The sequence below is a fragment of the Lepisma saccharinum genome, chromosome 11, assembly GCF_977018435.1.
Source record: "Lepisma saccharinum chromosome 11, izLepSacc3.1, whole genome shotgun sequence".
NCBI classification, from domain to species: domain Eukaryota; kingdom Metazoa; phylum Arthropoda; class Insecta; order Zygentoma; family Lepismatidae; genus Lepisma; species Lepisma saccharinum.
Window position 1 is genome coordinate 48,779,238 of NC_139239.1, and position 26,896 is coordinate 48,806,133.

Sequence of the window (26,896 nt, forward strand, 5' to 3'; positions counted from 1 at the left end):
AATTTTTCACTGTACTATATGCACTTTTTTATTGAAATATATAAAACAAAATACAGAAAATCTTGGAAACTCTCAATACTTCACTTGTCTTCCTTAATTCACCGGAATGACACTTGACACTTATCATATAAAAATTAGGTGATGAGTCACATAATCTTCTTGACAAACAACACTTTCACTAGCATTTTTTAAAAAAAATTGCGATAACCACAATTCCACGCTTACTCACACAGCACAGAAAGCTTTACAGAGAAATACAGTACACTGAAAGAAAACTGGTCTAGGAAAGTGTGGAAATACCATACAAGACTTAATAATCAAGTCTATTTTCTCATTTTCTACAATACAAACAATAAGAAATGAAGATTATATAAAAAGTATAAACAATGTATTTTATGTGTAGATAAAACTTATGTTTAAAATTTTACTTCAGTAATCTGTTACACAGAATAACTGGAAAACAAAATACGTATTTACTTTAGTAATAGTATAAACAGCGAAAAATAAATATGTGAATTAATAACAAATTTCAACAGTGAATGATAAAATTAATGCACCACAAGATAAAACATGTCTTTCAGAAATGGCTGTTGATTTTTATCTGCATGGGAGCCACAACTTAACATATTGCAGCAAGTTACAGAACGAAACATGTAATGCCAAATGGACTGAAATGACTAGATAATTTCTTTCTATGCACCACTTAGCTAGTCTTAAGACACAACACTTCTGGTCCCTCTCTTCACAGACTCTTGTTTCCAATGTTTTATGCACAATGAAGCTTAATGTAATTCATGTGATAGTTATGTTCAATGATAATGATATTAAATGCCATAAACCAGATGGTAAGAATAAATAAAATAAAAATTGAAATACATATGAGGGTCAGTCATAAAGTCTATTATCGTAGTGAAAAACAAGACTGAAGCCAATGTTTGTGTTTTTCACGTAAGCAAAACTTCCTCTAGTGTCAGCTCAACAGAACTAACCAGCACTGGATGCTGGAGCGTCAATTCCAAGATGGCATCCCCAGTGGAAGTTTGCCCAGTGATTCCTTTCCTATTTTTGAAGGGGAATAAAGCGAAGGTGATCCATGCGGAACTGATCAGTGTGTATGGCGAAAATGCCCCATCCTATGACAGTGTGGTAAAGTGGCACAGGTGCTCTCAATGCGGAAGCACATGGCGTCGCCACCTCCAAAAAAGGGGAAGATGCAGAAGTCATCGGGAAAGGTAATGCTGAGCATTTTTTGGGACTGCCAGGGTGCTCCTCACAGATTACACTCGGAAGGGTCAAACAATCACACGAAGGTACTACCAGGACCTCCTGACCAAGTTACGTGAGGCCATCAAATCAAAGTGCCAAGGAAAACTCTCCAAGGGTGTTCCTCTGCTCCATGACAACGCAGCAGCGCAATCTGCACAGTAGATGGTGACACATGCAGCTGCGTTGGGTTTCAAAATTCTGCCCCACCCACCCTATTCACCCAACTTAGTACCCAGTGACTTCTTTCTCTTCCCTCGCATGAAGAGCCCGCTGCGTGGAAGGCGTTTCCAGGACGACAATGAGGTGATTGCTGAGGTGAAGCAGTTCTTCGGCAGTCAAAGTGGGGACTTCTACAACCAGGGTCTCCACCAGCTCAACCACTGCTGGGAAAATTGCGTTGCTCTGTGTGGTGCATATGTAGAGAAGGACTAACCCCACCCCACGCATTCATGACACCAGCTCAATTTCATCACTACGATAATAAAGACTTTATGACCGACCCTCGTATAGCCCTCTATCTTCACTAGGTAACAAACATCTAAAAGAGTTGATCCCAATGCACATTCACAGGGTAATCCTTTCAGACAGGGAAAGGCTGACAATCAAAATATTACCCCCAACCCAATTTTTACCTGAAATTTCATTGTTTTGTTCAATGGCAAGAAGATATTTGTGAAACTTGGGTCAAAAATGACATGCTTGAGCCTTCAAGTTTGAAAATCCCAAACCTGTTAATTTTTACTCAGTTGTACACTTAAGTTTTGAAAATATTCCTTTCCAAGATACACAGCTATCACACTTTAAAAAATAGGAAAGTTTCTGCATAAACAATCATCGATTAGTATTGCATTAAGCTTCAACATGAACTGAACTTTCCAGCATTTTCAAAAGCTGTTTTTCTGTAAGCTGTCAAATTGAGACAAGAAAAATATCTGTAATTTCTCAGGAAATTTCCAAATTTTAATGTATGTAATCTTCAGCTAATTACTCCTCTTGGTGAAGCTATACTTTCCCATAATAAGAGAATTTCTCATGGTAGAGAATAGTTGAAAGTAATGCATCTATTGAATTGCACACCTACAAAAAATGCTAAGTACGACATGGCCTGTTATAATTCTACAGTTGCTTTTCAATGTGTTACAATGTCACATGAAACACACAGCTTTATGTAAACCTCCAATCATAATCCATTACAACATAAACGTGCATAAAATACAAAACTCATCAATGTAATGTAAAACCAAACCCCAAACAACCTTATACATAAACCTAGTTGCACAAACAGATATAATATATAATATTTGGCAGTGTATGGAACTTATTTCTTTTAAAAAAAGAAAAAGAAAATAGCACATAAAAATTTATCCTCACACACTAAATCATGTACCACTTTTAGTGGTAGTTCAAGAACAGTAAAATCAATAAAGCAACAATAAAATATGTACACTATATGAATATATAAAATAACTTTTCAAACAAAATTTGCATTGTGATTGTTTTTTATAGCTTGTAGCATTTCATTCACACACTATTTACAAAGCAATCCTGCAGAAATGGTTTTAGTTTTAAAACATATTATTATTATTATTTTAAAGCAGAAGTTCATTTTGGTTTATAGCACAGATTTTAAAGGCCTCATGTATGTTTCTTTTTTCTTTTCTGTTTTCATATATTCTATTGGTTGGCACATTTCATCACAAAATCCAATATGTAAAAAACTGCCTCAATTTTTCTTAAAATCTCATTTACACTTTGGTTAGATTGAAACTTTGGCTAACATAAGAATCTGCTGTGATTAATGACAATAACCTATAAAGAAATGGATTTTTCAAAGTAAATAAAAATTTATATTTAAAAATTCATGAACACTTTCTGTATAATCAAAAATTAAACTAGAATTTACTTCGTAACATTTAACCACAATCAACCATAAGAACAAAATAATTTCGGTTATCACATGATCACTTGTCACACAACATGCAAAGTGGGGGAAAAGTGCACATCACACCAAGTTCACACTAATGAAGAATGTATCAAGTCTTTTTCAACTAAATGTTTCTGACTAGGTAGCATTAGAACATTTTCATAAGCGAGGCTTTATCTATGTAATAGACACTGGTTTCATAATGCTCTTTATAAATCAATATTTTAACAGGCCAGTCTCAGAACTAAATAGTAATATATATGAACTATTCTTCTTCTTCAGTATACACTATCATTCACCCATACCATTAGATTTAAAACACTAACTTTTCCTCTATATATGTGTGATTTTTATATAAAAAGAAAGGCAACAATTGTGCAGATTATATTAACCTTATTATCCCCAAAAAACTGCGATCTATTCTTTTTCCCTCCCTTGTTATTACTAAATGAACTTAAGTATTATTTATTACTAAAATAATGTTGTTTTAGCCTAGAATGTTATGTAACTTAATGTGTGATACTTTTGATAAATAATTTGCTTTTTAATAGTACTGCGACAATGTTTTGTTAACACTCTTTTATCTTTCTACATGATCGTAATGCATGATGATATGGCTGGTACAAAATTAAGAATTTTTTTACATACATATACAGTCAAAATGTTTGCTATTAAGTTCAACAGTTTCCAGTTCCTTAATCCACAGCATACATCTTGCCCGTTGATCTTGATGGTTAATTGTAACACTCATGGTTTCTTTAGAACCATGATAAATAAAACGAGAGTCACACATCACTCCATTCTGCTTGAACCACAGGTACATGAGCAGTGCTGCAACAGGAAGCATTACACATAAAATAACCATACGTGATCTATCGTTTGGATGTAGTTTGCAGACAGTAAATTAGCAAGCACACCTAACTAACTAACTCTCTAGCCTTCTGAAAGCCGAAGGTATATGGCTGCAGCAACAAAAGCCTTCAATGTGTTCCTATCCCGGGCAAGATCTATCCACTCTTTTCCATCCTTACCGATTTCCTTTAGATCCATCCCAACGTTATCCCTCCATCCTTGCCTTGGCGTTGCTACAGGTCTCCTACCATCAGGCTTCCCAACAATAATCCTGTAAACTCCTCTTTCATTCACGCCACATGGCCTGCCCACCTAACTCTTCTTGGTTTAATCATTCACATAATATCTGGACAGGAATATAAATTGTGCCGTTCTAAATTATGTAACCTTCTCCACTCACCTGTCTCCTCATCCCTTTTAGATCAAAATATTTTCCTAAGGATTGTATTTCCAACTACTCTTAATTTATGTTCCTCTTTTAATGTAAGGGACCAAGTTTCACATGCATATGATAGTACAGGCAAAATTAGTTTTGTATATTTTCACTTTTAGTTTCTTAGATATTATATGAGAAGAAGCACATCAAATAATTATATTTACTATTTAAAATCATAACAGACACACTACTTACTGTAAATGATAAGTATGATAAGTGGTGATATTTCACAAACTTGTTCATGTGCTTAGACCCACTGAAGGGAATTTGATCTACTCCATACTGCCATGTGACTAGTATGTCACGTACATAGCAGTGTATGATGCTCTTGTTTTTACAGTTATCAATGATTTGTTTAAAAATTGTTCAGCTAGCTAAAAGTGGGGATAGCATATTCAGTCTTGTGTGATTTCTTCTATACAGATTAGAACATTACGACGTGCAAATATATTTTTTATAATATTACAACATTGCACATTGCATGAGTGAAGCTTCAATAAGGTAAGGCAATATATTGTCCCGCACCGTGACCATGCAGTGTCAGGCTTTGGACTTGGGCTATGATTTCGGCCTGTGTATGGGACCAGTGGTCACCCACCATTGTAAATGAATGGGAAGCTACGAATGAGTAGTGTAACCCGGTCATGGAAACCTACGACGACGACTCAGGATTCGCTGTAACTGGTCGGATGATCTCCCATCTCTGCTGATGAATGTTAGGGTGAGGCTGGCAGTGGGTATAAGCCCTGGCCCTCACGGGCAGTTGCACCATGGGTTATTATTAAGGTAATAATTAAGTGCATATTGCACTGTGCCATGAAGGCACTCCATCTCAGCCATTATATGATCAGCACCATGCTCCAGCTACCTTTACCCCCCTCTTCCCCAGGTGTCCATTTATTTGGGGCTGCCACTTTATCCAGGGACAAGGCTGAAAAATTCCAACCTTAGATAACCCACCCTGGAAATAGAACCAAGGTTTTCCATGTGGCAGTTACATACCATACCAACTACACAACCACGGCTCCAACATTTAATTAATAAAAAAAATAAAAAACCAGATATATATGATTTTTTAGTAATTTCGAAGTGCAGTATTAAAGAGTAGTAACATTTGAAGTACAACATAAAATCAAAAAAAGCTTGAGAGTTGTATTTATATACAACACACACACTTACTTTTAATGTTATCCTATGAGTCTAATTTTGCCAATTCTGCCGTGTAAATGCCAATACTCTCCATATCATATAAAACAAAATAAATTTGCTTTAGAGATGAAGACATCACGTTTACAAAATAGTTGCTGATGGCTTTTAGGATAGTTTGAGCAGCCTGCTGCTTTGGGAATCCAGCTCTGCAAAGTAAAACATGAGTTAGTGATAAAATAACAGCAAGTGCACAATCTATTCTACTTAATGAATATGACCTTGGTACTCAAAAAGCTGCCAATCCACTGTGCAAGCTAAATAAATAAAATGTAGAAATAAATAATGATAATTTCTCTACTGTACTATAATGAAAAAGAAAACAAATCGACAGAAGCTCCTGCATGTTAAGTTCATATTACAATTCCTTATAAAATGCACTGTTAATACTTTTACTGTTTTCTTCACAATTAAAACGGTTGTCATCAAGTTATTTAACTTTTAGCGGATGGGAGAGTCTCTCCTGCCTGTTAACCTCTTGGTCTGGAAACTTGTCAGCACATGCTTTTAAAACTTACCGCAATGAAAAAAAAATCCACAGGGTGTTTTTCCTTGAATGAATGGAAGTTATTTTTGTTTTACAAAAGAAAGAAATTTAACTACAAAATTCATATTCGGGACCACCCCATGGCCAAAGTGAACGAAAATATGTAGTATGCAGCAGTGGTACATTCCTACAATAATGCCAAGTTGCCTTGAAAACAGATGGATAATTTTTGCAAGAAAAAAAAATAGCAACAATGTATAAGAAAAGCAGTGTAGCCATGGTATGCAATAGATTTTCAAAAAATTGGTTCTAGTGTAAGTGCTATGGCAGCTGGATGCACCTAATTTGCAGAGATGCACAACAAGAGACCACTTTTCAAGAACATTTAAGCCCACCATTAATTACAAAAACCTAATTATTAAAAAATCATAATTTTTGTGTAATTCTGAAAATCGAAGGTTTCCCAGTGGACCCTAATTGCCGCATGTTGTGAACAAGACTTTCTTCTTACCATTTTTGTCATTATTGTGTGTAAAGGTAAGAAACTGTGGTTGAAAAGTAATACCTCATTCATATGTTACAACCAAGTGCCGTAGAGCATTAAGTCTTACCTTCCACTTCCTATAGATGGAATAGCTAGCGACTTGAGGTTTTTCTGGTCTGCCAATGTCAAACAGTTCTTCACTGTGCTCTCCAACTTGTCTGAAGCATCCACCTCATTCCACGTTGGTCCATTCACATGAATTACCCATTTTGCAGGGAAATTATGCCCTGCACATACAGCAGCTGGAAAAGACAACCGAACATGAAATACAGCATATTTTTCTGGAAGTAGAATTTTTAACAGTGCTACTCTGTGTTACATCCAAGGTCTGGTTACAGTGATTATTTTAACTGTATTTTTGATGTCACATTTTCTACTTAGCAAAATACAGTGTAGCAGTTGTAGATAATGACAAATCAAAGAAAATTTATACTAAGATCTACACTGTATACTGTTGCCCCTTCAATGTGGCTGTACGCTACTGGTAACAGCTGGTAATATGGGCATATCAGTATATCAACAAAATTTACTGATCTGATAATCTATAAATAGCTCGTAATTTAGTGCAAAATCTGTCACATTATTTTAGGATTATAAACTTACAATTCATGTACCATGGTGTTGTAAAGTAAATGCCTAGGGAGGGGGAGACAAAGATGAGAAAAATAGAAAAAGAAACAGGTGGTGGAAAGGAGAAAAAGATAGAAACAGGCGGTGGAAAGGAGACAAGGAGGAGAAGATAAGTGCACTTTCTTTTTTGTCATCATAGGGAGGCATAACCCTTTGCAGTCACCTCAATACAAACATTAATTATGGTGGTAAATGAACCATTCATGCTTACGTTGGATCGATAGAATTCTCGGTTAATTTTATGTTCATCATGCTTGTATGTAAGCAGGAACACAATGCAATTTTACATGAGTACTTTATTTGTAAATAAAAACAATTCACATCAGTCTACAAAATATATTGTACAGTGGAATCTTAATTTTTACATTTTTCAAGGGACCAAGCTGAGAAAAAACTTAAAATGTGGGAAAATGTAAATCTGAAAAAAAAATTATTTATAACATTTTGATACGTTGGTACCATCCAGACTGAATGTATAGCACAGGAAAATATACAATCCAGAAACATTAAATCGGGATTCCACTGTATATATTTTTGGGCCTTTGTATCCAGAAAACTTAAACTTACCCCCTGCAGCATCCAATGTTCCATGGTTTGTGCGTAAATCATGTATTTCCTTAAAATAAAAAGAAAAACAACACATTAGTCTGTGATTTTATAGCAAAAATTAGGGAAAGGGGAATGAAACTAGTACAACTGGTATTTTAAAGGTAATCGTTGATTATATGCTGCAAGTGCCAATTTTCAATAAACAAAAATATGATTATTAAATTGTTGTTTTAAGTCCACTTTATGCACAGAAAGGCTAATCGGGATTTGACCTACAGTTTAAAGTGAATCCGAACCTCTATGCCATGTGACTCCACTGGGTATCGAACCCGGGAGGGACCCCTTGATTAGAAGGCGAGGACGTTACCACTAAACGAAAATACAAGGATGGCAATTGTCATGAAACTGATATCTGGTTAACAATTTCTGTCATTTTAATAACTCATTCGTCTAGTTCTAAAAATTTCATCATTGCAAGCATGACACAAACAGAGGCATGGCAGCAACACATATATATTAAGGGCCTCCAAGGCATGGTGGTAACACCATCACCTTGTAATCAAGGGGTCCTGGGTTTGATACCTGGTGGAGGCACATAGTGGTTCAAACTGTAGGTCCAGTCCCAATTGGCCTATCTGTTCATAAAAGTGGACTTAAAACGAAACTCAAACCAAACATACAGCTTAGAAAAGAAAGCTGACACATAACAAGGAATAAAGGCATATTTCCAGGAATCATTAAAGATATAGGAAAAAAAAAATACATAGAAATTTCAGTGAAAAATGCTCAGGCAAGACTTGGACATCTAGCAAACAGTGCTAAACTAATTCATATATCAACAGAGCTGCCGAGCCAGCATTAGTTTTGCCAGTTAGGTTGTTTTGTGTGTGTGTGTGTGTGTGTGAAAGGGGGGGGGGGGGCTGCCATGTTTTAACTGAATTTCCTAACATTTCTTCACATAAAATGCCATTACATAATGCAGTTAAGTTCACTTTTGAAACATGACTGAGGCTGTTTAATAATATACCTGACATCTTTATCATTTTAACCTCATCAAAAGTAACAAATTATCTACATAAATTGCTATACATCGCCTACCTGTTGGAATTCCTTTCCTCCTCGTTTCTCCAAAGCCTGGCCCACTTCTCCCATCAAGGCAATACTACTATTTGTCGGATGAACCATAGCATCAGCAGTAATGTTTGTGATGTCTCCTTGAACTACTGTTAACTACACAGACAAGTTACAGAAAAAAGATTAATTACATAAATATACAGCATAATATTTTCATTAGGGATGGGACCGATTAATCGGTATCGGCCGATATAGGCATATCGGTGTATCGGTTTATCGGTAAAATTACCGATTATTTTACCGATCCGATATATTGATTATTATCTGATAATTTAGTGCAAAATTCTGCCATTTTGTTGTAATTTTTATGGATAATATCCATGCCCTACTTTCTAAAAAAGTAAACGTCTAAATATGCAATTTATCTAGCACTGCAGTCACCTTGAAACACACATTTATTAAAGAGGTCAGTGAACCTTTCAGGTTCTTCAAGGGCCATTTCTAATTTTATATCGGATCGGTAGAATATCGGTTATCGGTATCGGTAAATTTTATATCGGTACTTTATTTGTATCGGCCAAAATTTCATATCGACCCATCCCTAATTTTCATTAACAAGTAATACATTAACTTATTGAAAAGTTAATGAAAATTAAAAGGCTCACAAACTTTGGAATTATAATTGTGTGCTACAAGGCCTGTATCAAATAGAATTAATCTTATATTCATGTCGGAAAACTTCACAGCAATTGTTAAAAAGGGAATAAAAACTACATTTTTATGTATTGTTTAAATTTACCGCATCAAATTCGTTACTAACTTATGATTTGGAAGCATGGGTGTTGCAAGCAATTTTTGTAGGGGGTGGGATCAGGCCATTGATAAATCTCAAGTGGTACAAGTAACAACAATAATGATTATCATCATGGTTATGATTATTGGAAAAACATATCAATTTTTATTCCAAATTTATTATCATTATTATATCCTTGGGGAGACTTGATCCACCAAATGAGTCAATACCAAAAACAACCGGATTTTCATTAATCGGTACTCTATCAGTATCGGCCGATATAGACACATCGGTGTATCGGTTTATCAGTAAAATTACCGATTATTTTACAGATCCGATATATCTATAAATATCTGATAATTTAGTGGAAAATTCTGCCATTTTGTTGTAATTTTTATGGATAATCTCCATACCCTCCTTTCTAAAAAAAGTAAATGTCTAAATATGCAACTTCTTTTGCACTGCAGTCACCTTGAAACACACATTTATTAAGGAGGTTAATGAACCTTTCAGGTTCTTCAAGGACCATTTCTAATTTTATATCGGATTGGTAGAATATCGGTTATCGGTATCCGTAAATTTTATATCGGTGCTTCATCGGTATCGGCCAAATTTCATATCGGCCCATCCCTAATTTTATATATACATATAGAGACAAATGATGAAGGAGACAGTAAACACTTACCACACGAAGAGAAATAGTTCTATATTTCGCGATATATGTTGCATTTTCAACTAGTTCTCTTCGTGTGGTAAGTGTTTACTGTGTCCATCATTTGTATTTATCCACCCTTCTGGCACCTTTTCTGATCCTATTCTTGTATGTATGTATGTATGTATGTATGTATGTATGTATGTATATATATATATACACACACACACACACACACACACACACATTTTGTACAGCTATGTACTGAAATGATAGTTATTCAATTTTGTTCTACAGTTTTACACACTTCATTCAAGAAAAAACGTTAGAAGTTAGAGGGAATTTTCAGTATGTTGTGTGACTTCTCACACAAAACTCTACCTTTTTTATGAATTTAGAAAACTGTGGAACAATTTATTTTTTGGATCAAATGGTAGAACAATGAAAACATAAACCTCGTTCCTGTATTTCACACTTAATTTTTTCAATCTAATGCAGTTTTACCTTGGTTATTCCTCTTCAATACTAACTATATTTTTGTTCCTAACAATTAAAATATCAAACTTTCTACTTTTTTACATTAAAAGAATGCCAATTTCCAGTGGTTCCATGAACTGGTTGAACTTCTGCCCCACCTGGTGGTCATGTTTGGAAGACTTTTGGAACTAGTCTTAGGCAAGAATAAAGTTAAGTGCTTGCTTATCTCATATTTACCTTCTGTCCAAGAAAAAGCTTCTTCTCTGATAAGACAGTTATTCCAGAACCTGCTGTAGGATTGTTAACAGTTGCGTCTTTCAATTTTCCTTTCCCCTTGCCTCCTTTAGCTGTGAATAAAAAAATGATATCATTATCTAATTTTTTAAGCTTTTTTTATTAATATGAAATTATGAAGCAACAGAATATCTCAGATAGGAAACCATTCCTTTCTGTTTCAGGTCTAACTTTTTCTTTTCCAAAGCAAATACTCTTCCTGTATTGAGTGGTGCTATTTGTAATTAACATTGAAATATTAATTCAAAATGACAAATAGATAGTTCACATTTACAACTTACTTTTATCTCTTAAAGCAGTGGTTCTCAACCTACACGAGACTGCAGCCCGGTAAATTATTTTTTTTAAAAGCCTCTATCTTAACAATTTTACTCGTAAATGTAAAAAGTAAACGTAAAATGCTCCCCTGTGCTTGGCACCATGCCATGAAGGCGTAAATGTCATTCAATATTTCAAAACTGTATACACTAATTAACAACCCTTGAAATTAAATATTAATAAATAAATTGTGACAAAATCACAAAGAGAGTGTGATTACGAGGGCAAATCAAAACGTCTTTTCACCTAACTATTTATTGCCAGATTACAGACCATAAGAAAAAGAAGATATACACAATCTTCTACGTACTTTTTGCTATTTTCCCACATAATCACCACACCTGTTGAGGCACTTGTCCCACCCCCAACTCCATGGGGCTTGGGGGCTTGAGCCCCCCCCCCCCCAATGTTAATGATGTGGGGGCAGAGCCCCCAAATAATTTTGCTTTAGAGGATCTAAGGTATTATTTTGCTTCTCTTGTAAAGTTTACTCAGAATTGTGCCACATGAACTTAACTTTAAATACACATTTGAAATGTTCTAGACCATGAATTTGGGGGGCTGAGACCGCTAAACCATCAACTTTGGGGGGGGGGGGCTGAGACTGCTAAACCATCAACTTTGGGGGGGGGGGCTATGACCAGAGACAGCAAAACACATGACTTATTACTATATACTAAGTATGTAATTATGAGTATTGTTAAAATTTTTACTAAAGAGAGTTTCAAAAGACGATGTGCATGAACTAGGGTAGTGGATGAGACTTTTGGGCTACAAATGGCTCTAACATGACATTCAGAACGAGATCATTGATACATTAGGGAGATCTGTTTTGCGCTCCGTGTTAGCAGATATTAAAAGTCGGGAATATTTTGCTATTATGGTTGAGTAAACTTGTGAAATATCCATTCGTGGACAATATTAATATTCTGCATTAGAACTGTGAATAAAAATTTTGATATTTTTGAGGAACTCATGGGCTTTTACGTGATTCCGAACACTGAGATCAAAACTTAAAAAAGGGAGAGAGTGAGTCATTCATTAATTTATTTCAGTGATCAGAGCCCCCCCCCCCCAATAATTTTGACAAGTCGGTGCCCCTGGTCCCACAAGTTTCGCAATGCCCGTTGCATGGAAGGTGGCCGGCTGATCACGAAACCAACGACGAACAAAGTTCTGCACTTCGGTGTCGTTCGTGAACCTCTGTCCTGCCAGGAACTTCTTCAATGGACCAATAATCACTGGGGGCTAGGTATGGGCTGTACCGGGAATGCTCCATAATATCCCACCCCCATGACTGAAATTTGGCAATTTTTTTTTCGCCACGTGTGGTTTTGCGTTGTCATGGAGGAAGACCACATTGCTCACTTCTAGAATACTCTGATGCTGACGCTTTTTCCTATTGGCTGCTCGCAGATGGAAGAGTGTGCGACAGTAGCTTGTCCCCATACATTGAATCTATTTCCCTGTGGATATCTGTGGCTGTTTGTCGTTTGCACCATAAAAACTAATAACACTTCGCTGCTCATATGGTGTGGACTTCCTGAGCACTCCGGCCATCTTTGCCAACTGATAACAGCACCATGCCATGGAAGAAATCGGAAGTTACAATAGGGCCATTCCAAGAAAAGCCTACTGCATCGGTCATTGATTGAGTTGGTGTTTTAAGTCCACTTTGTGCACTGTAAGGCTAATTGGGACTGGACCTACATTTTAAAGTGGGATCCGAACCACTATGTGCCTCCACTGGGTATCGAACCCGGGACCCCTTGATTACAAGGCGACAACGCTACCACTGCGCCATCGGGGAGGCCCTACTGCATAGGTCATATATCTCGCTTTTGTAATAACAATTAAAACAAGCTATAAAAAAAATAGGCACAAAGACTTTTCGATTTGTCCTCGTACATCTAGACTTCTTGGTAAATATAAAACTAGGTTTAAGTCAGTTGTCAGCCACTGGACCTAACCAAATGACAAATTTCAGAAGAACCTCTGGTGGCCCAGTATAATTGATGCCAGGGTAAGGCACCAGACTACAGCCCAGATGTTGAGAAAAGCTGTCTTCATTCCAATTCTCTGGATTTTTTCTAGCCTAAAACATCATGATACATATACTCACATGACTAGCCAGAACATACAATGTTTGGCTTAAGCTAGTAAGACAAAACATTCTCCTTGTGAGAAAACACACACTTAAATGATTCATTGTGCTATACTGTAATAACTTTACAGTATTTTTACTTTAAAACAACACAAAGGACAAATTAGAAATTTTCTCAGCACGTGAAAAAGTTCTACACTGACTAATTTTTGAGACAAAATTGTAAAAGTTGGTACTACTTACGTCCTCCTGGGCTTCCAGGTTTTTTAGCTCTCACCCCACTTGGGGCAGGTGCTGCCTTCTTGTGCAGCAATGGCTTTGTTGCTATTGGCTTCTTATATGGTACATTAAGTGGCATGTTGTTAGCCATCACAAACTTTCCACCTTTCTTCTTTGCTAACAGCTCTGGATGTATCTTTGGGAGTACGCCTCCTGAAGCTATTGTGACATTTTTCAAGAGCTGGAGTTGAAAGAAAGTAAATCCAAAAATTCTGTCAGGTTATTTTCAAGCTCTACATTTTACGTGTTCGTGTTGCTTATTAACACAACTTGTTTGGCACAGGTAATCTTATTGACATTTACAATTCTTTCAATTACATCTTTGTGCATAGCATGTACCTAATCTAATGGTCTACATGAAGGATTTCATGTATTTTGGTACTTAATATCAATCTTCTTAATTGGACTTGTTTGAGTTTTATAGGAGAGGAGCTGCAATACCTTTCTTTATATTATCTTTTATGAGTGCAGGAAAACTTAACACAATTATAAGCTACGATTTCTAATACTTTATCAGGTAACTAGTAGAGATTACAAAACCACAGTTTCTTCTGGCAATTATTTATTCTCCTGCCTTCACATGTACAGTCATGGACATTTTTGGGTTGTAGTGAATACATTGACTTCCAATGGACTTGTCACAACCCAGAAGTGTCCGTGACTGTACATGGTTACCTCTCATGCATAATGTATCAGTATAGTTCCAAACAAATCTTCCACTTTTTTAAACAACTCAACACATTTATAATCAAAGATCAAAAAAGCAAACAGTAATGATATTAAGGACAGAATATGACATTATAATAATGTCATTATAATAATGTTAATTTCATAATAGTTAATTACTGAATGAGCCATCAACTTACTTTTATTTGTAGCTCCTAAATACCTAAAGCATCGATTGATTGATTTATTTTAGTTTGCTTTACTGCCACTTTTGACATTCCGAAGATGAGGATGGGTGATGATATGATGAAGGGACACTCACAAAGAACACCCATGCCCAGGCAGGAATTTGAACCTGGGATCCCTGGGAATGCCCAAATAATTCTTTTAGGTTGCAATATGCAGGTTAGTAGTTAACCAGTTGTTCCTACAAATATGTCAAATTAACGAAGTATTTATGCTCATCGGTACAGTCCTTACACATAGCACCATGGTGGTTGGGCATTTGACTGTGGGAGACTTGGGTTAGATACCAGGGATGGCTGATCTCAGAATTTAAATTTTCCAATGATGTCCCTACATGAAGCAAGCCTATGGCTCACCCAGCATCTAATGAATGGATGCCTGGGGAGGGGTTAAAGACCTAGAGTGTGGTGTTGATCACGTCACCTCAAGAATGTGCAGGACCCTCCCTACCTTCGCACCCATTATGTCATTCATGGCAAGATATCATACACAGGGGACAGCTTTATCTTTTTTCTACCACATCTTTGGGCAAAGAATATTAATATCTTTATCTATGGCTTGTAAAGCTATAAATTATGTCGAATAGCTCCCTGATGCTAGGACTGCTTAAAGGATCCTGGATTTGATCCCTAGCAGAGCTACATTGCACAGTGGTTTGGATAGCACTTTAAACTGTACGTCCAGCCCCAATTAACCTATCTGAGCATGAAGTTGACCTAAACAAACCAGCTAAAACTGCTGCTAATGGACTCTTTGGAATCACTTGAAGACACCTTAAAAAAATTCCTGATAAACAGATATCTTCAGGACATCTATTTATCAGCTTTCAGCTTCAAGTCTGTTCTTTGTGTGTAAAATTAGACAATGACTTATTTATCGACCAAGAAAATTATCTCCCTGTGTTTCAGGTATGTTGAACTACAAAAAGCGGAACTGTTTCCTCCAAACATATTAATTACATTTCAACAGAAGAGATTTATCTACATACACACTTCTTGTGAGATATTCCCTAAAATATTTCACAAAGGTCTAATTTATAGGAATTTTGAAATTCAATTTACCTTTACACACATCCTCAACACAAAGTGAAAATTATTAAAAAGTCTGGACCCACAAGGATTCTGAACTTCTTACTGTTCTGCTTAAAGAAATCAAGCTGAACTATCAGATGGACACTACCTTCAATTTTATGAGAATAAATAGTATTCAAATATTTTTGATGAGATTTACTACTATAACCACATTATACTTAGAAATCTTAACAAAACATGGTGGAATACACTATCAGGTTGAGGTTTTCATATTTGTCTTTTAATTCTGCAACAAATTGAAATAATAAAGATTAACTAATACATCAAAAATGGTTGGAAAGACAAAAATATCACATGAACTTTGAAATGAGGTCACCAATCCCATGTTAATAAAAGAATCTTATTTTATGCAGAGCAAGCCTATGTTATTGAAAAAAAATTACATTCTTACCAAATGCAACTCCTCATCATTCGCAATTGCAAGAAGAATATGCCTTGGAGTAATACGACTCTTTCTATTATCTCTTGCAGCATTTCCAGCTAATTCAAGAACTTCCGCTGGAAAAAAAAGACAAGATATTACATTTTATGTATATTTTTACTTGACTCCAATGAACTTAGAAAGAGCAGACAAAGTAAATAGGTAAACATGCTGGGAAATGAAAGACACACACCCAAAATAAAGTGCTCAAAAAGTAGCAGTGCAACTTGGCACAGATATTGAGACAGCTATACAGTGGGAAAAAGGACATGACTGCCCAGAAGAGGCAGCTATCATGGAGGAGTAGGTCCAAAGATGAAAATTGGAGGGAGAGTGTTATTTTTGCAGATAAGAGTAACTAATGTTTCTGGATCAAATGTTAGAATGATGATGTGGTGCAAGTCAAATAAATATTTACACCTCCAAACACCCAAGTACAGGGATGTTTATGTGATGATTTGAGGATGTGTCGCATCAGCTAGTACAGAAATATGATTTCATGTGATCACAATGAACAAAGGACATCCATCATCTGGCAATGTTGAAGGGAAAATTCCACAGGTATGCTGAAGGATATCAGGAATAATTTTAAATTCTATCAAGATAATCATTTCAAGCACAAATCATGTTTTGGGGAGGAAGTGGCTGCTCTGTTAACATTCCGAGGGTTCTGAAAAAAATAACCCATTTATTTAATCTCTCAAATCATTAAACATTTGTGGCAATAATTTGATAAAATGATTAAGTCAACAATTAAGCTAAAAGCTGAGGGATGAATGGGTAAATATTTGATGCAATTTCACAAGTTTTATGTCAAGATGATTGAAGGACACCATCAAGCGAAAGGGGTATGACAATAAGTATTAATATGTTTTTATTTGTAGATTATTAGCTATTTCTTTATTATTTTACTCAAGATGTCTGAATATTAAAGTGGCTGTGATGCCAAGACTGATGTTAAGTTTATTCTCTGGCTTTACAGTATCTTCATAATTGTTTTACATTGTATTGTAGGCTAGGAAGATAACATTTTGCTTATTGTTTTCAATGTGTGTACCAGGCCTTCAAAATGAAAATTTCCTATTTTCTTGATATTTATGAAAGTCACTGTAGTCTCCTTGAAGCACACACCCTTGGAGGCTAGACCTATTTCTTTCCCATAAGACAGGATCTGTGGGATTAGAGAATATGATTCAGATGACTCCTGGAAATCAATAATACTGCATGACATTAATAATAATAATAATAATAATAACGATGTGGAACAATTTCACAAGAATAATAATTCTCGACTGATTGAATGTAATGTTCGAATAAAAAAATTATTAAAATTTTTTAAAAAAAATCTTAAGAAACCGAAATTTGTAATCCCAACAGAATTAGGAACGTTCCATGCTACAATACACTGCAAGGAATTAAACATAAAAGCCGCACAGAGAAACATCAATATCTGGAACAACATTATTATATGCTATTCATAAAAATTATGGAGATGTGTCATGTATGTTTATAAATCTATCATTTTCATACTAAATGATGAGACACAAGTTAGAAATGAACACATCCATGGACATAACACAAGACAAAGAAAAACTTTAATGTCCAGACTAGGGATGGCCAAACGGATCTGGATCCGAAAAATCCGGATCCAAAAGTTACGGATCTGGATCCGGATCCGAAAATCCGGATCCGAGAGTTTCGTATCTCAATCCCATTATAATATTACCACACCTACGCCATATCGAAAAATGTTAGTTCTTAAGAAAGAGTCCTACAAGAATTTTTTTCAAGTGTTGTTCCTAAAATACTTTGCTACGCATCGGCTAACACACTCGTGCACAAATGTCCGAAGTGATTTTGTAAATGCCATTGAAACGAATATGTATTCATTCGAATGTATTGGAAATGAAAACACACATAAATGTGAGACATTCCATTCCAGGATGAAACCTTTAACACATATAACAAGATAGAAATGTTATACAAAAATTATACAATTGTTCTACAGTTACGGTTTTACAAATTAAAATAAAACATTATAATATATGCAGTGTTAAATAATTATAAAGTGTAAGACTAACAAGGGAGGTTATCTAAGTGTCCCCCTCCGATTTCCATGAAACTTGGCAGGTGTATTTATTTATTTATTTATTTATTGCGTCTTGTTTATCATGGCGAAGTTAAGGCTTTGTAGCCTTTTCTACCAGTTAACCATGTTTACAACAACATTTAAACCATTACATAGAAAGGTAAATTTTTAAAATATAAAAAGAGAAATATAAAATTAAAGAAAAAAATACAGAAAAAAATGATAAGAAAAAAATACATACGGGAATAAAATCCTAACCTATACACACGAACATACAACAAACACACACATACACACACACACACAATCAGATATTCATGACAGTAGTCAGGGATTTGAAATATTAAGGTGAATAAGGATTTTCAGTGTTGTTCTGCGCTTAACTGTATGTAATTTATCACTAAAATATAATGTGCTAACTATTTGTGCCCAATAAAAAATGTTTTAATTGCATCTTAAAGACATATACTGAAGATGAGTTTCGGATTTCGAGGGGCAGTGAGTTCCAAAGACGAGAAGTAGAAATGGTGAAAGATTTTGAATAAAAATTTGAGTTATGAAGGGGGATGAGTAGTTGAGTTCTCCCTCGCGATCTGGTGTCAAGGCTGTGTGATTCGGAAAGCATTGAGAATTATAAGGTGTATAAACGGGCCCAAAGGAAGAAATACGTGTTTTTCTTGTTTTGGCTAAAAAAACTGTTCTAGGGGGCAACCCACCCTTAAATGTCAAGATGAGGACAAATTGAATTGAGGATCTGACTCCTGTGTCCCTCCCATTTCCATAAAACTTGGCAGGTGTATAGTGGGGCCCAATGGAAGAAATACGTGTTTTTTTTGTTTCAGCTAAAAAACTGTTTTTATGGGGCAAAACCCCCTCAAATGTCAAGATGAGGACAAATTGAAGTGAGGATCAGACCCCTGTGTCCCCCTCAGATTTCCATGATACTTCGTAGGTGTGTGTATAAACGGGCCCAAATGAAGAAATACGTGTTTTTTTTTTGTTTCAGCTAAAAAACTGTTTTAGGGGGCCAAAACCCCCTCAAATGTCAAGATGAGGACAAATTGAAGTGGGGATCTGACCCCTGTGTTCCCCTCCGATTACCATGAAACGTGGCAGGTGTATAGAGGGGCCCGAAGGAAGAATTACGTGTTTTTTTGTTTGAGCTACAAACTGTTTCAGGGGGCAAAATCCCCTCAAATGTCAAGATGAGGACAAATTGAATTGAGGATCTGACCCCTGTGTCCCTCCCATTTCCATAAAACTTGGCAGGTGTATAGTGGGGCCCAATGGAAGAAATACGTGTTTTTTTGTTTCAGCTAAAAAACGGTTTTAGGGGGCAAAACCCCCTCAAATGTCAAGATGAGGACAAATTGAAGTGAGGATCGGACCCCTGTGTCCCCCTCCGATTTCCATGATACTTCGTAGGTGTGTGTATAAACGGGCCCAAATGAAGAAATACGTGTTTTTTTTTGTTTCAGCTAAAAAAGCGGTTTTACAGGGCGAAACCCACTGAATTGTCAAGATGAGGACAAATTGAAGTGGGGATCTGACCCCTGTGTCCCCCTCAGATTTCCATGAAACTTGGCAGGTGTGTGTATAAACGGGCCCAAATGAAGAAATACGTGTTTTTTTTTTGTTTCAGCTAAAAAACTGTTTTAGGGGGCCAAAACCCCCTCAAATGTCAAGATGAGGACAAATTGAAGTGGGGATCTGACCCCTGTGTTCCCCTCCGATTACCATGAAACGTGGCAGGTGTATAGAGGGGCCCGAAGGAAGAATTACGTGTTTTTTTGTTTGAGCTACAAACTGTTTCAGGGGGCAAAATCCCCTCAAATGTCAAGATGAGGACAAATTGAATTGAGGATCTGACCCCTGTGTCCCTCCCATTTCCATAAAACTTGGCAGGTGTATAGTGGGGCCCAATGGAAGAAATACGTGTTTTTTTGTTTCAGCTAAAAAACGGTTTTAGGGGGCAAAACCCCCTCAAATGTCAAGATGAGGACAAATTGAAGTGAGGATCGGACCCCTGTGTCCCCCTCCGATTTCCATGATACTTCGTAGGTGTGTGTATAAACGGGCCCAAATGAAGAAATACGTGTTTTTTTTTGTTTCAGCTAAAAAAGCGGTTTTACAGGGCGAAACCCACTGAATTGTCAAGATGAGGACAAATTGAAGTGGGGATCTGACCCCTGTGTCCCCCTCAGATTTCCATGAAACTTGGCAGGTGTGTGTATAAACGGCCCAAATGAAGAAATACGTGTTTTTTTTGTTTCGGCAAAAAATTTGTTCTAGGGGGCAACCTCCTCTCAAATGTTAAGATGAGGACAAATTGAAGTGGGGATCTGACCCCTGTGTTCCCCTCCGATTTCCATGAAACGTGGCAGGTGTATAGAGGGGCCCGAAGGAAGAATTACGTGTTTTTTTGTTTGAGCTAAAAACTGTTTCAGGGGGCAAAATCCCCTCAAATGTCAAGATGAGGACAAATTGAATTGAGGATCTGACCCCTGTGTCCCTCCCATTTCCATAAAACTTGGCAGGTGTATAGTGGGGCCCAATGGAAGAAATACGTGTTTTTTTTTGTTTCAGCTAAAAAACGGTTTTAGGGGGCAAAACCCCCTCAAATGTCAAGATGAGGACAAATTGAAGTGAGGATCGGACCCCTGTGTCCCCCTCCGATTTCCATGATACTTCGTAGGTGTGTGTATAAACGGGCCCAAATGAAGAAATACGTGTTTTTTTTGTTTCGGCAAAAAATTTGTTCTAGGGGGCAACCTCCTCTCAAATGTCAAGATGAGGACAAATTGAAGTGGGGATCTGACCCCTGTGTCCCCCTCCGATTTCCATGAAACGTGGCAGGTGTATAGAGGGGCCCAAAGGAAGAAATACGTGTTTTTTTGTTTCGGCTAAAAGACTGTTTTAGGGGGCAAAACCCGCCTCAAATGTCAAGATGAGGACAAATTGACGTGGGGATCATCTGACCCCTGTGTCCCCCTCCGATTCCCATGAAATTTGACAGGTGTATAGAGAGGCCCTATGCCCCCTGTTTCTTCCTATGCCATATTTACGTGGTTTCGAGGTCAGATCCCCACTTCAATTTCTCCTCATCTTGACATTTGAGGGGGGGGCATCTATACATCTGCCAAGTTTCATGGAAATCGGAGGGGGAGACTTAGACCTCCCTAGTAAGTGTATTAATTAATTACAAATCGCGCACGCGCACACACACACTATATATATATATATGTGTGTATGTATATTATATATATATATGTATATTAGCAGGTAACAATATGTTATAAGCACATTCTTACTTTCCAAAGAAGCGCATGTGGGATGGCAAAACGGATCCGGATCCAAAAGTACCGGATCCGGATCTGAAAATTCCAGATCCGCGGATCTGAAAATTCCGGATCCGAAAAATTTTAGGTCGGATCCGTCAGGATCCGGATCTGGCCATCCCTAGTCCAGACAAACAGACTAACTATGACAGATAGATCATCACATTCTGCAGGTGTAAAATTTTACAAAAAACTTCCTTCTTGGCTAAAAAAATATCACTCCTTTTAAGGAAAAAAAAATCAGTTAATCAAGCAATATCTCACAGAAAAAGCGCTGTATGACATAAATGAATTGTAAAATACAGTATGTATCATTCTTATTTGTACACACAGATTTTCAAAGAAAATGCTTTAATATCTGAAAGGAAATACACTCTTTTGAAATTGTTTCTTTACAATTCAATAACTAATCATTAGGAACATAAAATCTTACCCAAATTCTGTATAACCAATCACAATAATAAATTAAATGAAACTGAAAGAGAAACAGGCCATTTTTTGTACAACTTTTCTATTCATTCACTTAATAATATAAAAGAAAAAAGTATATTCAGAGCAAATTGACTGACAGTTCTAATACGTACTTTGATGTGTATCCTTTGGCTTTAATTACTGCATGACACCAGTTCTTCATAGAATTAAACAGCTTCCGACATGTTTCAGAGTTTATTTTATTCCACTCGGCTTGCACAACAGTTTTCAACTCTTGTTTGGACTTGATGCCTGCTTTATGGTCTCGCCTCTTCAAAATTGCCCATAAATGCTCAATGGGATTTAAGTCTGGACTCTGAGCTGGTATTTGTAGTAGTTTGAGCACATTTCATATTAGCCAATTCATGTTAACTAGCGCCTTATGCGTAGATAGGCGGCATGTCCATTTTTTGGGCAGTCTGCTTTACATTGTTCTTCAATATGTCCAAATAGACATATGCATCCATGATATCATCAATAAACTGGATAGTACCAACACCTTTGGATGACATACAGCCCCAAATCATTAATGACCCACCACCATGTTTAACTGTTGGAACTGTGTTAATGTGATCATTTTGTTTATTTGATTTTCTCCAGACCCTATTTATCCCATCTGATCCGTATATATTAATCTTGGACTCGGCTGACCATATGACACTATCCCAAAATTCCTGGACCTTGTGGATGTGCTCTTTCGCGAATGAAAGTCTATTCCTACAATTCACCTTATTTACATACAGCATCTTTCGTGGTATTCTGCCATGATATCCATTATCGGACATTATCCTGCCAGCAACATTTTCTACTAACGGTCGTAACTGAGGAACACTTAGTCGTGGGTTTTCTCACACTCTTTTTAAAATAAAGCGTTCATCACGTTAATTCAACCGTCTCTCTTTTGGTTTTCTCGGCACATTCTGTGTTGATTTCTCTCTAAATTTGTTTACTATGTATTGAACTATGGAGTGTGATTTATTGACTGTTTGTCCAATTTTTCTTAACAAATAACCTCTAAGGGCCAAATTTATAATAATATCCTTCAGATCGGAACTAAGTTCCTTCACCTTGCCCATTTCAAACACGCTGATAGATAGTTGATATGCCTACAACAATACCTATGCCAGCATTCCGCTTGACGGGGAGCATGCCTGCATTTTCAAAGTTGTTACGAAGTTGCAAACTGTAAGAAATCGCCAAAATAGAGGTGGCGCTGTATGCGAGGAAAATTGAAACTCTTGCCCGTACAAATAAAAATGTAGCATGAAACAGCATGTTTTTCTCTTCTCACACAAATTATATGCTCTGTTTATACACTTTGAACATACATTTTTATTGACATTTGTTGGTGAAACCTTCATTAACATTAATTTCCAGGTACATATGGAAATGATTACATTTGCTAGTAGATATGACATTTTTGGGTCGGGTACCCTATTCTACACCCTCGAATTTTGAATTTTTTTTTTTTCATTATGAACATTATTTGATCCTATTTGTGAATTTAAAAAAATTGGAGCGCGGAAAGAAGTATTTACGACTGTACAGCCGTTTAAAGTTGAAATTTTGTCGTTTGAAATGGTTCGCAATTATTTCCAATTTCTAGATCGTGATATTAACATGACACCAAATTTTAACTATCGATCTCAACCTAACTGAACTAACCTATCCACGCGCCAATGGTCCGTGGGGCTAGCGTCAATGGTTCGTGGGGCTAGCGCCAATGGTTCGTGGGGCTAGCGCCAATGGTTCGTGGGGCTAGCATCAATGGTTCGTGGGGCTAGCGCCAATGGTTCGTGGGGCTAGCATCAATGGTTCGTGGGGCTAGCACCAATGGTTCGTGGGGCTAGCGCCAATGGTTCGTAGGGCTAACGCCAATGGTTCGTGGGGCTAGCGCCAATGGTTCGTGAGCCTAGCGCCAATGGTTCGTGGGGCTAGCGTCAATGGTTCGTGGGGCTAGCGCCAATGGTTCGTGGGTCTAGCGCCAATGGTTCGTGGGACTAGCGCCAATGGCTCGTGGGGCTAGCGTCAATGGTTCGTGGGGCTAGATTCCCTGTAAGTCAATTACAATGTCCCGTATGTCTCGTCGAACAAAGTCCTCTATGTCCTTCATCCGTTGAACGTGTGTCAATCTCATATTTAGTCCTGTTGTCTTAATTCAATGTCACACAAATCAATGCCAATGTCTAAAGTCGCACAAAACAATTGCAATGTCTCAAATATCCAATCCGCCAATAAATTACATAAATAATATATTGAAATCGCAAATTATCCCAATGCACAAGTCATTCATAACAAGAAAAAATTGCAAATTATCCCATTGTACAAGTCAAAGATAAGAAGAAAAAGAAAATGTTCAGACGTGCGCCTGTGACATGAATCCAAGATGCGCCATGATCAAATCCCTGCAAAACCGTTTCGACGTTACATAAGGAATCTAAATATTGAAAAACGTAAGTTTCCTAGCACGTAAATCTAAAAAAATTACTTTCCGCGCTATTTAGAAACATCGTTTCTTATGAAGAACTAATTTTCGTAACGAGAATATTTGAAATGTGCGAAAAATCGAGGGTGTAGAAAAGGGTACCCGAGCCACATTTTTTCCTCGGAAATTCTGTGTGTACAAATAACAATGTTACATACTGTGCACAACTGTCAATTATGTAAAAAACAATAAAAAAAACCCTACTAATCACATAGACCTAAGTGTTTATAAATACTATCACACAAATTTAAGGAATAATGTATCTAACTTAAGAAAAAAAATCATGCATACACTATATATTTTATTATGGGCATACCTGTTTATCCTTGTTTTTAATATTGTAAATGTTCAATTTATGTCAATTTGTTTATCACATATGTGCATTATGTAAACATATTTGAGGTTTTTATACTGTAATATTTCTTATACTATATTTATATGTATCTGACGATATCCACACCCATGGAAAAATGGGTCAACGGATAAATAAAGATTATGATTATTGTATGTGTGTATTCATGGAGAAAGCTCGCTCTCTCTCTTTCTCTCCTTCCTCGGCTACATGAACGCACATGCCCATACTTACTGTTGGAATCATATGTAAGACAATCAGATGTTCTCACATATAGAAATAAATACCAGTGTTTTAATTATGTTACAGACACTTACCTGCTAGATATTCTATTACCGCTGCCATATAAACCGGTGCTCCTACACCTATCCTCAGATGATGCATTCCAGTCTTGAGATACCGGTGCATTCGCGCTACGGGAAAGGCCACATTAGCCCTTTGCGATTTGGATATGGATTTCTGCTTTTTCTTTCCACCTCTGGCAGACATTGTGGGATATGTTTGAAACGAAACCACGGCCGTAAACGAGGTATTTGCTCAATCACGCCCAATTTTCAGTAAACAACTTGTTCCGGTGTACTTGTCCTATCTTCTCGGCACTTGTTTCCACAGTTTGGTCGCTAGGTGTCAGGAGCGTACGGAGAGCAATGTGTACATTTTTCTCATTTTGTCAGCTGGAGGTCTTAGAGTGCAATGGAAAAATGTAAGGTAAACATCAAAGGAATGTATGGGTCATTTGGGCCGTCGTGCACAGCGAGGAGTTTGAGGTCATGTTACCCCTTTACTTCAGATGTTCTAAAGAAAGAAGAAGAAGAAAACCAATACTACACTGAACTGAAAGAAATAGCACTGGAATTTTTCTTAAAAGGGGGGAAAATAGTCCTCGAGAAATCTAATAAATCTGCTGCACAGTAAGTTCGTATTTTTTTTTTGCTGTAGCAATATTAGATAAGACTGGCTTTACAATTCACACAAGAAATTGCGGTAAAAATCTGATATTCCCCGGACACCTATAACTTCTTCGTTTTGTCAATTTTTGACATTTGTACTTACCTATCTGCTTCGCGGAACATTCTTTAACGTGTGTTCACGTTTTTTTGATCAAAGTAATTGCATTTTTTTTTTTAAAAAAAAAAAGTGTTTTTGTAACTGAAGAACGTACGTTTCCGCAAATGGTTTGTGGGGCTATGTGTCAATGGTTCGTGGGGCTATGCGATAATGGTGTGTGGGGCTACGCATATTTTTTTCGAAACCAATTTTTAACTATTGTGACCTATACGTGACTCTACCTAACCTAACTTTACCGGAAATGATTCGTGGGGCTATGCGTCAATGGTTGAATTTCCGCTATGAAACATTCCCACATCACACTAAACACCTTCCAGATGTTAGACAATGCTACAGGAATCTCCAGTTTTGTGATAAGTGGCGTGCCAGAAAGGTTTGGTGGGAGTATTAACCCCCCTTTTGTCCCAATATTTCTATAGACCGTGTTAAAAATGTAAACATAAACATTGGTGAGGTCTTGCCCGGTTCCCCCGGAACTTCCGGTTTAGGCCAGTCCCCGTTGTTGCCAGTGCAGATTCACCGTCATACGAAGCAAGAAATGGGCGCTTGTTTTCATCAGTTGTGCGACGATAGTCAAGAAAGGTATTTGTTAAAGTTCTACTATGAAGGAGTGGACGTCTAGAATCCGTCGGATGATCAACTGCAGATCAGATTATTAAAATATGACGTGTCTTTGTGGCCGCCAGTTGTATAGCATACTAGTATCTCATGTACACGCACGCGAACTCAAAACGTATGAAAGTTCAGATATATTCAATTATTTTGTAAATGGAAAAGTGAGGAA

The 26,896-nt window shown here is 36.9% G+C and overlaps 2 protein-coding genes across 2 annotated transcripts in view; one reads left to right on the plus strand and one right to left on the minus strand.

Moving 5' to 3' along the window:
• Positions 1-25,781, minus strand: LOC145994790 (core histone macro-H2A.1-like). Its single transcript, XM_083131066.1, has 9 exons — positions 25,362-25,781; positions 16,280-16,386; positions 13,850-14,066; positions 11,128-11,237; positions 8,993-9,124; positions 7,913-7,961; positions 6,783-6,957; positions 5,658-5,833; positions 1-4,021 (listed from the first exon to the last, which is right to left on the minus strand). Exons 1-8 carry the CDS (start codon positions 25,531-25,533, stop codon positions 5,671-5,673), a joined length of 1,125 nt encoding a protein of 374 aa, XP_082987192.1. The 5' UTR covers positions 25,534-25,781; the 3' UTR covers positions 1-4,021; positions 5,658-5,670.
• LOC145994789 (la-related protein 7-like) overlaps positions 24,642-26,896 on the plus strand; it is a 305,103-nt gene continuing 302,848 nt past the window's right edge. Inside the window, exon 1 of the mRNA XM_083131064.1 lies at positions 24,642-24,660. The gene's annotated coding sequence lies outside the window, so the exon portion shown is untranslated. The remainder of the gene's footprint in view (positions 24,661-26,896) is intronic.